This window comes from Ailuropoda melanoleuca, chromosome 6, assembly GCF_002007445.2.
Source record: "Ailuropoda melanoleuca isolate Jingjing chromosome 6, ASM200744v2, whole genome shotgun sequence".
Taxonomy (NCBI): Eukaryota; Metazoa; Chordata; class Mammalia; order Carnivora; family Ursidae; genus Ailuropoda; species Ailuropoda melanoleuca.
In genome coordinates, this window is record NC_048223.1 from 37,795,996 (window position 1) to 37,812,972 (window position 16,977).

Consider the following 16,977-nt stretch of genomic DNA (forward strand, 5'->3'; position numbering starts at 1 on the left):
AAATGTAGAGTTCTTTATTTAATAAAAATTTATGGGGCTTGTTCTTAAATTTTTAAATGGATCAACTTAGCTTTTTATGGTTCTCTCCAAAACAAAACAAAAACACAACAAAACAAGACAAAATCTCAAGACCCTTTCATTTGTAAATGGCTCTTGATTGATTTTTATCCCCTGTGGAGTCACAGCATTCAACACTAGACAGGAGAAGAACAGTACACATGTGAATGGGTGATCTATTTCCTTCTCTAGAAATGAGCACTGTCTTGAGAGATGCAAAACCAACTGGAAATAAAAAGCCAGTCACACCCAGATAATAAAGTGGCACAGAAATATTTGGAATCAATGGGACAATTTTAAAGCACAGTGAAATTTGATAAATTCAGACCCCAACAATTCCCAACTTGAGAACATTTAAACACGGCATGAATTAAACCTTAGATCATCTACAAAAAGGGGAGAAGAGAGCTTACCAACAAATAAATTGTGCAAATAGGATCTTTAAAGATATTTAAGAAATTATCATCTTTAATGGAGTCTTTCTTTTCATGGAGTCTTAAAGTCATTTTTGTAATACCCAACTTTCTATCCTCCATTATCTATTCATTAAAGCAGGATTTGCTAGAAACTTTCTCTGAAGGCTTAAGGATACTTAACTAAAAAATTCATGCTTATCGAGTGTTCACTCTGAGTTAGGCACCTCAAATACCTCTTCAGTAGGTTAATCTCCCCATTTTACAGATTAGAGCACTGAGGCTCAGCAGGTTTACCCCAAGTCACCCAGACAAAGTAGGAGCTATGGGTTCAATCACAGGAACGAGTGAGAGGTAAAGCCAGATTCTGAAATTGGGTCTAACTGAAACACTTTTTACTAATTTAGCAGAGCTGCTCCCCAACTTTTCCAGATTGTGAGGCTTTTTTTGCCACAATAAAATGATGACTTGTGGGGGGTTGGGTGGCTCAGATGGTTGAGTGTTCAACTCTTGGTTTCGGATCCGGTCATGACCTCATGGGTTGTGAGATCAAGCCCCCAGGGGGGGCTCCATGCTCAGCGGGGAGTCTGCTTGTGGATTCTCCCCCTCTGCCCCTCCCCCCATTCACATGTGCACAATCTAAAATAAATAAATTAATCTTAAAAAAAAAAAAAGATGACTTGTTTACAGCCCCACTCCTGCCAAGTTCTGGCTTCTTGTCTCGGTGGGCTCAAGGGCAAATGATGAAAGAAATCTCTGTGCCTGATATTAACAACACACTGACTTAACTTCGGGGAGCCCTAAAATACGACTTGGTTAATGACAACAGGTTTCATAGCACTTGCTCTTCAGTTTACAAATAGTTTCCCCCACATCGTCCCCCTGAACTTCTCATTTTCTCACACACTCAGATAAAACCAAACAACATATGGTAGTGATGATGCTGTTCTCGTATCACACACAAACTAAATGGCTGACTTAATGGTAAGCTCCACTGGTTTATTTTACTTTGTGTCCTAAATTCATTTTTGTTTCCCATTCCCTCTACATTTCCTGGTTCCAAACAGGATATTCTGATAGCATTTCCCACCCAACCAGAAACAGGAAGCACCTGAAAAGTCATGAGAAAAATGTCTTTGTGCCAAAGACCGATGTTTTAAGAATACAAAAGTTTGAGGCAGTCTAGACACGGGGCCACAGACTTTGAGGCTTTCGTCTATTAAGCCAACCTTGCAGTATTCTGAAGAGAGCACAGATGACCTTCCGGGAGACCCAAAACAAGGCCACCATGAGAGAACAATGTGTGGTCTTTCTGAGCACTTGTGAATTTTCTCAGGAGCCCCTAATGAGAACTTCCCTCAGAGGTAATTCAGTGGAGGCCCAGCCACAGGCCTGAGGCCATCGAGACAGAAGCATAAAGAGCGGGCCCCCAGCAAGCCTCCCATGCTCCTCAGTGGTCCTTGAGCTATTCCGCAGCAGGCACACTCTGAGGAGGCAGGGCCCCTTCCTCCCCTCCCAGCACCCACTGCACCACCAACAGTGGGTTCCCAGTCGGCTGCAGACTCTAAGCGGGCATCCGTTTCTCCAGGTGTAACATGAAATAAGCCGTCTTAATGCCACTTAGAGTTTGGATACAGCTGGGGCCCTTGCGGAGAGGTACCCTGCAGGACACACTGGCATGAACTTCTCTCCCCACACAGCTCTCCCACTTGGGAAACACCATGTTTCCTCTGTTTCCCCCTGTAGATGGGGAAGTTCTCGACAGCTGGGACTGTGTCACTTGGGTTTTATCTGTGAGGCACTTAAGATTACGTGGACTCTATTCCTAGCAGACAAATTAGTCACCCCACAGTGATTAACACACATCTGCCTAGCATCTAGAACATTAGCACATATTACGGAGTACCAGCGTATATGTGCTTAGCATACATGCGCGCGCGCGCGCACACACACACACACACACACACACACACACACACACACACACGGCACAATTCTAAGAACTGACAAGTTTTAACTCATTTTGTCCACTTCACGAACCCCTGAAGTAGCTTAGACACATTCACAAGGGCAGAGCCAGGACGTGGGCTCTGGCAGTCTAGGTCCAGAACCTATGCTTTTAGCCACCATGCTACTTTGCCTCTCCATTGCATGACACATGAATAACAGAATGGAAAGAAAAACTTGGCTTTGAGCAAGCCACACCACATCTCTAGACCTCAGTAAAGATAGGCTCGTCAAGATGATATCCAAAAGGTCTTGTCAAATTCTGAAATAGTTCTGTTGTACTGTACTTAGCTGTAATGAGATCCTTCACTTGGAACACAGAGCTTGAGTCACCGAGTTTTTCCACATTAAGAGAAAAATATGGTTGCTTTAAGACCCAAAGTAGTCCACAAAACTGGGAGGTGGACATCCCCAAAGCCAACAGAGCACACGCAAGGGTCCTCTAACTGGGGCCAGGATCCCGTCAAGGCAGTCTTTTAGAGAAATCTGAGTATCTGCCACCCCTTGCCTCCTACAGGAACAAAAACCACAGACGCGTTCTCCTCAGTGCCCCATTGTTCTGAGGGGCTGCTCTTATACCCCAGCCCCCGGCAGCCCCATGAATGAGTTAGCACACGGAAGTGTGTGTGTGCCCATGGAGAAGGAGCGGGCAGGGGTAGCGCCATTTTGCTAATTTCTCTGCTGGGCCCATTTGTCCATCATTAAGTCAAGGAACAGTCAAAGAGCGATGCTGGCAGCATCCTACATCCACTGTTCTGGGAGGAATCTGGGATCATGAGACAAGCCCCACGTCAGCTATTACTGCATAATGAGCGGGAAACGTGTGTGACAAATAACCAGTGCTCCTTTCCCACTCCGACTCCCACAGATCGGGGGGCTCCGGCTGCAGGTTCAGTGCAGGTCTGTTGACAAATAACCAGTGCTCCTTTCCCACTCTGACTTCCACAGATCGGGGGGCTCCAGGTACAGGTTCAGTGCAGGTCTGTTCTACACGTAGCTTTTCTGGGACCGGCGAGCCACAGCGGGCATGTTCCACGGTGAGGGTCCCAAGCACCCAGAGGGGGAAGAACACACGACAGCGCCTGAGGCCCCGGCTCAGAGCTCACACATGGTTGTGAAGGAGGGACGTGTGGAGCACACCTGAACCGACCTGGCCCTGCTGGGGCTCCTCCTTGGCACCCAGACCCCCACCACCCTTACTCTTTCTAGGGTGTGGCGTGGCGGCCAGCACGCTGCTCTCCCTGCTGGGGGGCTTTCCCTGCCCCCACACACAGCAGGACAGAATGGTGGAAAGATTCCAGCCGCTACACGCCTCAGGTGGGTAATCGCAAGGTGTGTTCTCTGCTGGCCCCAGGGCTCCCCAAACACTGCGCCCCAGCTGCCCATGATGGTAACTTGTAAGTAGCATCCATATGGGCCACCTTTCCTTCCGTTTCTCGCTTCCCATGCCTGACCTCCAGAAAACTGCCCATATTCAAACCCAAGTGAAGGGAATTGTAAATATTAAGTGATAGAAGGTGTAAAGTCTCCAAACCAACACTGGCCCAGTGCTGAGCTCACAGTCGTTTAACAACACATCATGTGCAAGTTGAGTCACAGAGGCTACAGGCTCTAGCAACCTCTTCAGAGGTCTCTCCTGCTGCATTCCGATGCTTATGGTGGGATACAGAGGAATCATGGGATACATGCAACATGTCCCTATTTCAACACGTCTTCTGGGAAAACCAACATCCTGGTCCTATTGCATAACTAGTTTGGATTCAATAATCACTGCCTCCAGTACCCCTATTGATCCGCTCACCTCTCCCCAGGCCAACGAAATACCCGAAGAGTTATTCCAAGTGCTTCCCCCTTTTCTTTCTGGGTTGGGGGGGAGAGCGATGAATAAGCTGGGGCACTCAGAACACAGCCTTGACCCCTTGTTGATGTATTTATACTATCTGTCCTTCTCCGTCGACTGACTACATTACGTCCATTTTTCAGATGGAATTTTTCTTCTGACTGGGGCAATACAGAGATAAATGGGGCCAGAGTTCAATTTCCCCACACGTCCCAGCCACAGCTGACCAAAATGCTGACACAGAGGAAAAGAACAAGGCTCACCCTCATGGAAGGACAGGGTTCCTGCCTCCTGCAGGGACCCTGCCAGTTCTTCCGTGGGACATTACACAGAACACCTGCTCAAATGCACGTGTCCAGATAGTATTTCTCAGAACCATCTTCGGTGGCTGCAAAACTTGAAGCCTGGGAAACCCCAGAGAGGCCCAGAGGAAATATGGACACAGGCTAGTGGAGACTTGGATCCAAGCAAGTAAGTTAGAAGGAGAATTAAAATATAAATAGCACAGGACTTAGAGAGGGAACAAGTGCTCACTCCCTCAGAATGAGGCAAAGAAAACCTGAGCGTACAAACCATAAAACTAACAAAAAGGAGAGTATTTCCTAAATCCTTAAAACTCAATTTCAACTGAGCTAAATAATGATCAGCTCAAAAAAATATTTTTTAATTAAAAAAAATTAAAATGATCAGCTCAATGGTGTTTGGAGGTTTTAAGCAGGGAGCCTGAGAAAATACATTTCCTTCCAAGAACCCAAGTGCCCCTTGGCAAACTGTCTTGAGAGTGTGTGGACCAGATGGGAAGGAAAGTCAGCCTTGGGATGTTATGGAATGACTGAATCCTAGGTTTCAGGATTCCCGCTGCCTCAGGACATTTGTTCACAGAGCTTCTCGGGAGCCTTAAGACCATCTGGGAGCTGGGACTGTGGAGATGATCTGAGCCAACGTCTGAATTTTCAGGCGAGGACATCAAGGTCCAGAGAGAGAAAGCAGATTTCTCAAGGCTGTCCAGCATGTGGCAGTACCTGATCACTTGGCTGAGGCTTGGTGAATTTTGGTCTGAGACTTCATATAGCTCAGTAAGCACCACGGGCTCTGGGGCAGTAACAGGCAGAGCTGGGGCTGGGCGGGGTCTGGAACCATGGCCCCCTGCTCGCCCCATTCCCTGGGCAGGGCCATGGGTGCCAAGAGGCCAACAGGGGACCCACTCCTGCCCTCCAGTTAGAGTTTGGGAAGCTGAGGGAAACAGAGATGATGGGAGTTAATCAGGGTGCTGTGGCAGGGGTGGGGTGGGTGGGGGTTGGGGGTGAGGAATTAGCAGCGCTCACCTTCATAGCAAGGGATCAACGTCCTGCCTTTGGCCTGGAGATTGGACGGGATGATGTAACAAAAGCCGTGGGGCAGGATGTGGTCTGTTTCATAGTAGATGTTCTTCCAGCGATGGGCACAGGCCTGAAAGACAGAGAGGGGGTCAGAGCAGGAAAGTCAGCCCCAGGAGGTCCCAAAGCAGAGCCCTGGCAATGCCAAGTGGGTCCATGGGAGGAGAGGGGCAGAGGAGCCAGAAAGCCACCCTCCCTCCTGCTCAGCCACAGCTTGGCACCAGCTACTGTTTGCATCAGCAACCGATACAGAAAAAACAAGCCCCTGGGAGGCAACTAGGAAGAGACAGGAAACAAATACATAGACTAGTAAGGGTTGTACCTAGTGCTGAGCCTTGGGAAGGAAAGACCTGGGGTTATGGGACAGAGACTCTGGGGGTGAGAAGGACAGAGGTCAGGGAGAGAGGAGAGAGCATGAGGGCGTGGTTCTCAGGTACTGAGGAAGCTCGTGAGAAAGGCTTGAAGGTTCAAGGGAAAGGAAGGTCATCGTTGGGCAGGTCTGGACTGTGGTGGAAAGAAAGAGCTCAGAAAGGGGACAAGTTCAGCCCATGGGAGTCTTGTAGACCTTGGGGACTACTACTTTGGTGGACGTGCCCAGAAAGCTGACAGAGTCTCACAAAGGTGAGTGGGACAATCTGCTTTACAGTTCAGAAAGACAACAGAACCACTGTGTGGAGACCGCAGGTGGGCAAGAGTGGAAGTGAACATCCAGGTGAGAATGGACGCTGGCCTTGCCCAGGATGGGGGGCAGTGGAGAGGAGAGGAGGGGATGGCTTCAGGGTACATGCTGGGGGTAGAGCTGATGGGCCCTGGGGAACCACCAGAGTGGCGGAGAGCGGAAGGGAACCAGGTGAAGATAAGACAACCCCCCAACACCCACCTTGAGGCCCTCAGGCCAGGATGGGTATGCTATGCATGCCTCACAAGTGTGTCTGTTCACTTAGTCACCCATCAAGTATTTATTGAGCACCTACTGTGTGCCAGGCTCTGTGCTAGGCCCTGAAGACACAGCAATGAACAGTCAGAGCCCTGGGTCAGTCTGGTGGGGGAGAGAGACTCCAGCCCTCATAAGGGCACACTTTGGGGAGCTCCTTTCAGGGCAAAGGAGCAGGGTGAACCACTGCCCGTATCTGACTCTTTTTGCCTACAGAAAGATTTCAGCATGCACATCATTAACTAGAAGTAGATGTTGATGGTTCTTTTTTCAAAGTAGATTTACATACAGCAAAATGTACAAATCTCAAGTATACCACTTAATGAGCTTTGACAAAGGTGTACGCTCATGTAGATGGACCTTAAGCAAGATACAGAACATTTCCATCTCACCCCGAAGTTCCCTCAGGCCGGGAAGTGGCTGGTTTCCACAGGCAGGTCAGGGAGGGCTACTCGGAGGTGGTGCCATACGAGCAGAGGCCTGAGGAATTGAGGGAATGGCTGGGAGGGCACCTGAGAAGGGGTTCAGGGCAGAGGGCTCCAAGGTGGGCTATATAGCTTGGCATATGTGAGATGAGGCCATTAGGGACAGACGGACAGACCCCCAAGTCAGCTCTCTGACAGCTTCTCAGCACCGGGGCCCAACAGACGCTGGAACGGGAGCCAGCGGCAGGAACGTGGGCTGGGCGCATCCTTCCCCACCCACCAAAGAGCACCCCCAGCCTCACACTCGGACATAACTGCCCATTCCATGTGTGACCGCACATGCCCGAATATCCACAAGTTTGGTCAGGATCCGACCTGCTCACTCCGCGGACGTGCCTAGTTCTCATGCGCTGCACCACTCGCTTCCGCTACCGGGTCACTTCAGGCTGGCCTACAAATGTCTGTCTTTAAAATACCACATTTTTAAATAACCAAAGTTTTTAACTTCTTGGTTTCTCTCCTTCAAATGCATAATGGGCCACAATGTTCAGCTTTTTATATGGCCCACGTTTGACTTCTTCTGCAACCCTGGAGGGTGGGCACGGGAGTCCAGAATTCCCATTTCCACATGGGAACCCCAAGTGCGCTCAGAGCTAGCAAGTGCTGCAAACAGGACTGGAACCCACCATTTCAGGGCCCTCCTTGTCTCATTAGAAAACATTTTCCATTTAAAACTTCTAATTTCGGCCTGAGAAGCCATCAAACCCACTGCCTGAGACAGCTCCAGTGGCTGTTGAGCTCCTCTCCTTATCCAGAGGTCCTAATACCCACCAGAGTGGATAACCACTCTGCAGCAGAGTCAAACACCCAGGGCACCGAGTGAGAGGGGCTTCTTTGGGGCCCTCAGATCATCCTCTGATGAAAATCACCGCCTGCCAGCCTCTCGGCTCTTCATTCCTTCAAAGCAACTGCCTTGCAGGACCCCTGACAAGGCCACTCCCTACCCAAGGGCAAAACTATTGGAAAGATGAATTTGCCCACACATTCACTGGCTCTTGCCCTAGGACATTAAACTCCATAAAACAAATTTGTCATTCCTTATATTGCAAACCTTCATTCCTCATGTTTCTCAAGGAGCTGTACAAATCCATCACAAAGCACATAATTGCTCCACTCCACTAAGTAGTTGATTTAAATTTTTAGTTCTGACTCAATTCCCACAGCTTGCAAGCCATCTAGTTGGCCGGCAAATGACTTCTATTTTAGCTTATAGACTCAGCAAAGCCCTTGGCTTCCAGGGCTTACTGCATTTTATTGTATTTCTGGGTGGGAGAGACCATAAAAAGAGGCGGATGTTTATCGTGGGGCATGCTGACTCTTCTAAGGAAGGACATTCTGTATTTAATGTCTAGTTTATTGTCTCATCTGTTGTTGTTGTTTTTTAAGTGCCATAAACTGTTTAAGGAGTGATCTTGAAGAATTCCTAGAAAATCCAAATATTGCATTTCACAGTAAACTAAACTAAAATTAAGGCATTCTGTGAGGTCAGAGATCAAAGTGTCAAAGGCAGCATGCATGTAGGAAAGCAACGAAGAGTATTTCTGAATATAAATTATAGAAAGAAAAGACTGTTTAGCCCTGATTATTATTATATATACACACGCATGTCAATCTGACTGCTACATTAAAAAAAATTCCTAAGGACTGTCTCCAAAGGATTACTAACCCAATCAATCTCTCTAAATGAGTTTTGCTGTGAGGGAGGAAGGGGGGCAGAGCAAGGAAGAACAGGAAAAGAAGAGCATTCTCTAAAAACAGCAAGACCAGTCAAACTCAGATTCCAAATAATCATAAGAAAGGGAAGGAGGGTCTACCATCACCTCAAATCTTAGAATCTGACATCTTTCCAGTTATAAGGATTTTTTTTTTACTTCCAAAAAATAAAAAGGAAAAAATGAGCAATTTTCATTTCAAAGGTCTTTTTTGTTGTATGGAAACAGCACGTCCTTCCTGGGTGGGCAGTGTGTGGGGGACAGGGGGAGGGGGAGTGGATCCTGGGCCTCTCCCAATGGCTCAGCCACAAAGGCACATAGGTCCCCACCCCACCCTCTTACACAGATGGCCAGAACTATTACCACGCCTCAGGTCCACCCTGCACAGCTGGGGCCAGGCCCTGGACCACTGTGAACAGTGGGTGGAGGGGGTCAGGGCCACGATGCCACAGATCTCCTCAATCCAGCAAGGAAGCACCCCACCCCCTTCTCCAAGGGAGGACCGAGTGGCCTGGGAGGCACAGGGAAGGGGCTTCTGGGGTCCTGGGAAAGTCCATTCTGAGAATGTTGACCAAATGACAATTCATCAAAATGAACACAAATTATTTATGTACTTTCTTGCATGTGTCATAGCTCATTAAAAGTTCTGTAAACAACAATAATAACCAGGAAACACAACAACAGAAGTAAATGCAGATGTGGTCCCTGCAGCTTTGAAGACAGTGGACAGATAAGAAGTGGTGAATAGACAGGAACTGCCCTCAAGTTTGGAAAGGACGCGGCACAGAGCTGAGAATGTCACTGCCACCAGAAGTAATCTAGGTATTTCCATTATTTGTTGTCTGAGCCTTGGAGACGACTGAAAAGCAAAAACATTGGACTTGAACATTTTGAGGTGCCCTTCCAAATCCCAGAAAAGAGTCCATGCCTATGCCAGGTGGGTTGGTTGGATATGGTAAGAAATGATTTCTTTTTCTCTATTTCTTAAATTGTCATCTGCATGCTGGGCATGCTGGGGGACAGCATGGGGAGGGAAAGGGCTTGCCCCTAATACCGATGCTGTGTTTGCACCTGGTATCATTTGCTTGCTGGAAGAAAACTGGAAGGTACTACAACACCTGTGAGCCAACACTGGCAGATATGAAGCCAAAGTCAGCCCACCAGAGCTGGTTGCTGGTTTCAGGGCTGAGAAAACATCATTGGTCAATGAGACACTTGACGCCCTGTCACAGCTTTCAAATTCTCCATCTGTTCTTTACTTTGAATCAGCACCAGATGCTGTTTTCAGAAAACCCACCCCACCTCCCCCTCTTCCACCNCCCCCCCCAGGAATCCAACATTATGTTCCTTGGGGATACAGGTCCCATGCTCACACCCCAGGTACGTCCTGAGCCTTCGAAGGTGTTTGAATAACACCCGTATTCCTGTGTTTAATTTACAAATAAATACTTGCCTCGCAGAAAGCCTTGACAGGTGGACTTGACACATTAAAGAAAAAGCAAGTGGATAATAGGCCTCCAAAATGTAAATATGGATGACGTCACCACTCCCTGTACCTTGCTGTCACCTATCATCTCTAGGGCCATTTTACAGCATTTTGCCTCATGCTTCTAAGTCAGCCACCAAGAAGGGATGGCAACTGATTTGCTTTCTAATTGTTTTAACAGTGACACTCAGCCCTCGTATTACTCAAACACACTTTTAGACACCCCTCCTAGAGAGGTCATCTCCAAGCACTGAGAGTGAAAGGGGTAAAAGATGTGGCCTCTCCCTAAGCCACTTCCATAAAAAAGGAGACACACACACAAGATAAATTATACATATAAAGGTGACAACATAATGCTCAGTTTCTATGACCCAAAAGATGCTAAACTTATTCCAGAAAGCACTGTCACCAAATGACAGGCTTCCAGGAGGAAGCTGAGTCTAAACCAGGAAGGACAGAGGGGCCTGGGAACAGAGAAGACCTAGGACAAGCCTCTCCTAGCAAAATGGCCTATGTGCAAAAAGCCACAAGGACAACTCAACAAAAATACAATCCAATTTAAAAATGGGCAAAGGAGTCAAACACACATTTCTCCAATGAAGATATACAAATGGCCGTCAAGCACAGGAGAAGATGCTCAATGTAACTAATCATTAGGGAAATTCAAATGTCATTAGGGAAATTCAAAATACCATCTTGCACCCATTAGGATGGCCACTATTAAAGGAAAGGAAATGTGTTGGCAATGATGTGGAGAAATTGGAACCCTTCTCTTATGCACTGCTGGTGGGAATGTAAAATAGCACAGCGCTGTGGGAAAATAGTGCGGCAGTTCCTCAAAAAATTAAAAGTAGAATTACTATAGGGTTTAGCCATTCTACTTCTGGATATATATATACAAAATAACTGAAAACAGGATCTTGAAGGGCTATTTGCACACGCACGTGCACAACAGCATTATTCACAACAGCCAAGAAGTGGAAGCAACCCAAATATCCAGCGATGGGTGAACAGAATGTGGCATACACATACAGTAGAATAGTATTCAGCCCCAAAATGAAGGAAATAGGGGCAGTTGAGTGTCTGACTCTTGATGTCAGCTCAGGTCATGATCTCAGGTCATAGGATCGATCCCCACATCAGGCTCCACGTTGGGCATGAAGCCTGCTTAGCATTCCCTCTCCCTCCCGCTCTGTCCCTTCTCTCCCCCTGTATGTGTGCATGCTCTAAAAAAATGAAAATTAAAAAAAGAAGGAAATTCTGTCATCTGCTACAGTATGGATGAACCTTGAGGACATTATGCCAAGTGAAATAAGCCAGTCACAAGATAAATACTGCATGATTCCACNATGAAAATTAAAAAAAGAAGGAAATTCTGTCATCTGCTACAATATGGATGAACCTTGAGGACATTATGCCAAGTGAAATAAGCCAGTCACAAGATAAATACTGCATGATTCCACGTACGTGAGTTATTGAATATTCTGAGTCAAACTCTCAGAAACAGAGGAATGGTGGTTGTCAGAGGCTGGGGGCAGCAGGAAGGGGGCAAGTGTTCAGTCGGTACAGAGTTTGTTTTTTAAGATGATAAAGTTCAGAGATCTGCCTCCCAACAAAGTGCACACACATAATGCTATGTACTGCACATTTTAAAATGGTTAAGATGGGGTGCAGGGGTGGTTCAGTCAGTTAAGCATCTGCCTTCAGTCAGGTCATGATCCCAGGGTCCTGGGATCGAGCCCCATGTTGGACTCCCTGCTCAGCGGAGAGCCTGCTTCTCCCTCTCCCTCTGCAGCTCCCCTTGCTTGCGCTCTCTTTCTCTCTCTCTCTGTCAGATAAATAAAATCTTTTTAAAAAAAATGGTTAAGACAGTAAATTTTATATTGTCTTTGACCACAGTCAATGCCATGAGGAAAATGGATGCCGTCGGGTGCCCCTCCTTCTCCAGCACCCACAGGGTGGCTCACTGAATGGATGAAGCAGTAATTGTGTAAAACACGAGAAAAATAGCTCTGCGTGTAACGAATTAGAGCAAGATTATCACAGCAGATTATCGTATCATAGCACCGTCTCCACTGCACACCAGCTCTGCCTTCTTGGCTTCCTTTGCTAACCCGTCCCCGTGATCCTCACCGCTGTGCATGTCCCCAGAGGTGGCCCCCTCCTCAGACTGATTTGCAGTGACATAGAAGCCTCTGGAAGCAAGTTCTTGGCCACACAGAGGTTATCCTTTTGCGGGGAGAGGAAACATTTCGTGGGTTGTGTCACCACCAGACCACCCCCTCCTCTGGTCTGAATTTCGACCTCAGGCCACCCTGATTTGGAGATGGATCAGCTTCTTCCCTCCTTTCCAGAGGACAGCAGACAAGCCTTCCAGCCCTCCTGGGGCTGCGTTGTCCGGTCAGGGTCAGGCCGCTATGTCTGGAGGAATGTCGAGGCTTGGAGATGGTCCAGGAGAACCGCAACAGTGATTAAAGTGCTGGACATGGAGACAAACAGCGGGGTTGGAGGCCCTCACCAGATCTACAATGGTTCCAGGAGGCAGGCCCCTCCACGCTGGTGACAGCATCCAGCTGCTTCCTCCCTCCCCAAGGGGCCCACCAAGGGGCAGATGCTAAATTTGTGGTGAGGAGGCAGGCCGAATTCACAAGAAGAGCTTCTGCCAGGGAGAAGGTTAACACAAAAGTAGGCTCCTCAAAGAGGGGAAGGAGACATTTCACCTGGATCTGTACGGAAAACCTATTTCCCCCGGGGATAAAATATAAATATGTAAAACCCTCAAATTTACAGCATGTGGCCCAAAGGAAGCCTTCAATGAATGGCAGCTGGTAATATTTTCCCTCCTTGATCTTATGCTTTTATAAGAAAAAATCTTCATGGAGCTTCCAAGAAAAGCCAATGAAAAGAAAAGGCCATGAAGTCAGAATACTGGTTATCTCAGAGGAGGGGGGCACAAGGGAGCATTCCGGTATTAGCAACAGGGATGCAGGAGTGTGGGTATGAAAACCCCACCAAGCTCTTCACGTCAGGTTGGGTAAGTACTTTAGCGTTCTACCGTCATAGGAGAGAGTAAAAGAAAAAGAAAAAAAGTAGACAAAACTTCTGAGGCAGTTACAAATGCCTTTTTATGTGGAGTCCAATAAAATCTTCTGGAGTGATGGAAATATTTTCTCTGTGTGCTGTCCAACTCAGTAGCCACGAGCCGGGTGCTACTACTGATCGCTTGAAATGGGGCTAGTGTGACTGAAACACTGAATTTTTAATTTAGATCAATTTAAAGTGCACTGACTCCATGTGGCTGGCAGCCTCATTAGATGGTGTAGCTCTAGGATAGCGCAAGTCGCAAGGATAAAGACTTTCCTTCGCTCCTCCTCAAAACACCTGATGAACATGAGGACCTCATATGCACTTTGGGACCCAAATATCGTCGACTCTCGGCCAACGTGGTGGTTAGGGGCACCGACCTCTCATGCACTTGAAAATCTGAATACAACTTTTGACTCCCCAAAGACTTAATAGTCTATTGACCTGAAGCCTTATCAAGAANGACTTAATAGTCTATTGACCTAAAGCCTTATCAAGAACATAGTCAGTTAACACATACTTTGTATGTTATATATGCTAGACACTATATTCTTACAGTAAAGTAAGCTAGAGAAAAGAAAATATATGGAAGAGAAAATATATTTACAGTGCTGTAAAAAATCCACCTATAAGAGGACCCGTGCAGTTCCCACCCATGTTGTTCAAAGGTCAACTGTAAGGCATGAAAAATAACCTGGATTTCCTAATAGATAATACTATGTAGGAATAAATAGGAATAAACTAATGTTACACACAACACGGGTTAATCTCAAAAGTATTTTTAGTGAAAGAAGTCTTACACAAAAGAGCATACACGGTAGGTTTCCATTTATAGGAAGTTCTAGAAATATAAAAAGTAATCCTCGGTAATACTAACCATAACTAAGTGGTTGCCTCGGGGTAGGAGGAACTGATAAGAAAGGGCCGTAAGAGAACTTTTTGGGGATGACAGAAATATTCTATAACTCGATAGGGGCAGGGGGATTACACAGGAGTGTATCATGGTCAAAACTGAAACTATAATCTTAAATTCTGTGCATTTCATGCAGAGTATACCTCAAAAACACACACACTCACAAAAATCTTATGTAATGAACAAGATTTCCGAAGCACCCTTCACACACGTTTTGTCATGTTCCAACAACTGTATCTCTGCACCCTGGAACAGACATTAAACATCGGACAGATAAAGAAAATAAAAAGATCAGTCATTGGTCCAAGCAGTAGTGCAGAGCAGGCGACCTCGAGGCCATACCCTCATCGCTGTGCCATCCAGCCTGCCTAGGGGATCACAGAGTCGTTTGTCCTCAGAGCGCGGCCCCCTCCCCACAGCACCCCCAGGAGGTCTTACCAGCACGAGGCCATCAGCCTTGGGCTGCCGGGCCAGGCTCACCCCCATCCACTCATCATCCCGGTCTTCCCGGCAGGTCTTTCCACACGGCATGCCCCGACTCTTCCCTGGATGAGAAAGAGAAAAGCCAGACTTGCTTTGAGAAACAATGTTCTGCTGGCTGCTTTACAAAGGGTGGTCTACGGTCCAAACGCTGGTTACCTGCCAGTGAGAAACTAAGGAACTTGGAACGAAGTGTAAACCAACCCCATCACGATGTCCTGTTGGCTGTTTAGTTGAGCCAATATTTTTTTCATCACAAGACTTGCTTCGCGAAGGAAGCGGTGCGGTGATTTACGTTCTGAAGCTAGCTCCGTAATCTGTCACGTACCAGGAACAAGCGGTTCACAAACCCATCATTTTGAGTAGCACTAAAGAACACTGCAGACTGCTCTCCCTTTCAGCTAAAGAATATCAGAACAGTTCTTTGTTTAAAAAAATACAACTAGAAGCTCTCGCTGGGAAAGAACTTTGGAGAAAGTGAGGATCTGAAGTGAGGACCGCTATGTGCCAAGCACAGATCTCTGTTATCACCTCTCTGACTTAACCTTTTGAAGGTATATTAGTCCTGACCTTACAGGCAAGGCAACTGAGGCCAAAGAGGCTATGGGACTTTCCCAGTTAAGTCCCAACTGGTAATTGGCAGAGCTGGGCTCTGAACCCAGGCAGAGTCACCCGATTCCAAGGATGATGTATTTTCCACTGGACCGAAGTAAGCTTTTTAAGACCTCCATCCATCATATCTTTCCCTACTTAAAATATAAAGCCTATGATTGATTTTAACGGTCTCCCCTTTCATGCAGAGCATAAAATCTTCACACCTTACCCCAGCCTGCTGGGGCCTGTGTGAGGCAGCCCCAGCCCACGCCGTCAACCCCTCTGCTTCCGCTCTCCTGCTCAGCACTCCAGCTACACTGTCCTCACTTGGTACTTTAAAATGGCACATGCTTTCCTCTGCTCGGAGGTTCTGCCCCCCGTAGCTGCCCAGCTAACTACTGTGAATCTTTCCAATCACGTGCAGATCAACTACCCACCTCCCCGCTGGTCTTCTTGCACTCAACTATTCATTTTCATGTCTCTCTGCCCACCAATTTGTAAGGTCCAGGAGGGCAAGATCTCTGCTTTGTTCACCAGTAGATCTCTGTGTGGTAATAGGAACTCGACACATGAGGGGAGGGGAGGGGAGAGGGGGAGGTCAGGCCACCCTGAGAAGACAAAGAGGAAGTGTGAGGGTACAGAACCCATCTCCACCTTGGCAATGACATCCACCCACCTCGAGCCATGTCCAATTCGGTGCATCTCCGGTCAGGGTTGGTGTGGACACGGCACTTAAACACAGCGCCAGGGGACTTCACTGAAGTGCTGTACTTGGACTCTGCCTTTGGTGCTCCCACAAGGACCCTGCACATCAAGAAGAAAGAACATTCTGTCACAACCCAGTACCAGGAAAGAGGAGGGTGATGGTTAAATCCTTACCCAGCCATGGCTGGGCTGCCAGAGCGCTCCCTGAGAAACCACACCCCAGCATTATTCTGTGCTAGGAGGCCCAGCGGGGAGAGCCTCCTGCAGGGAGCCTGTCAGATTTTCTCCAGGCACGCTTAAAGCCTAAGAACGGCTGGGAACACATACAAAAAAGGGTTCCTATCTAGAACATATAAAGAACTCCTGTAAATCAGTAAGGAAAATACAGACAGCCAACAGAATAGTGGGCCAGATATTTGAGGAAAGAAGATAACCAAATGGCCAACAAACACATGACAAGATGCCCAACGACATTAGTCATCAGAGAAATCGAAGTGAGATACCACTTCACACCTACTAGGTTACACCAAGAAGACTGAAAACGCTAAGTGCTGGCAAGGATATGGAGGAACTGGAACCCTCATACACTGCTGGTGGGAGTGCAGATGCTTACGACCACTTTAGGGAACTAGCCAACAGTTCCTGAGAAAGCAGAACACAGGCCCTCCCCAAGGACTCGGCGATCCCATTTCGGGGAACATACCCACAGAGATGCACACGCGGGTCTACCAGGAGACACGCACAAAAATGTTCCCATCTGAAAATGTCATGGCTGAACACTAGAGGAGACTCAAAGGTCCACCCGTGCCAGAACGGACAGTAGATGGTGGCCCAGAAACAGCAGCGTCGTACACAGCAGTGAAAATGAATGAGCGCGCAACTGCGGCCACA

At 47.4% G+C, this 16,977-nt stretch overlaps 1 protein-coding gene across 1 annotated transcript in view; it reads right to left on the reverse strand.

The window, feature by feature from the left end:
- ITGA9 (integrin subunit alpha 9) overlaps positions 1-16,214 on the reverse strand; it is a 332,075-nt gene extending 315,861 nt beyond the window's left edge. The window contains exons 1-3 of the mRNA XM_034662244.1: positions 16,058-16,214; positions 14,746-14,852; positions 5,643-5,766 (exon numbers count right to left, since the gene is read on the reverse strand). Coding sequence (XP_034518135.1) covers positions 5,643-5,766; positions 14,746-14,852; positions 16,058-16,193 — 367 coding nt within the window. The 5' untranslated portion in view covers positions 16,194-16,214. The remainder of the gene's footprint in view (positions 1-5,642; positions 5,767-14,745; positions 14,853-16,057) is intronic.
- Between the last annotated feature and the right edge of the window lie 763 nt (positions 16,215-16,977).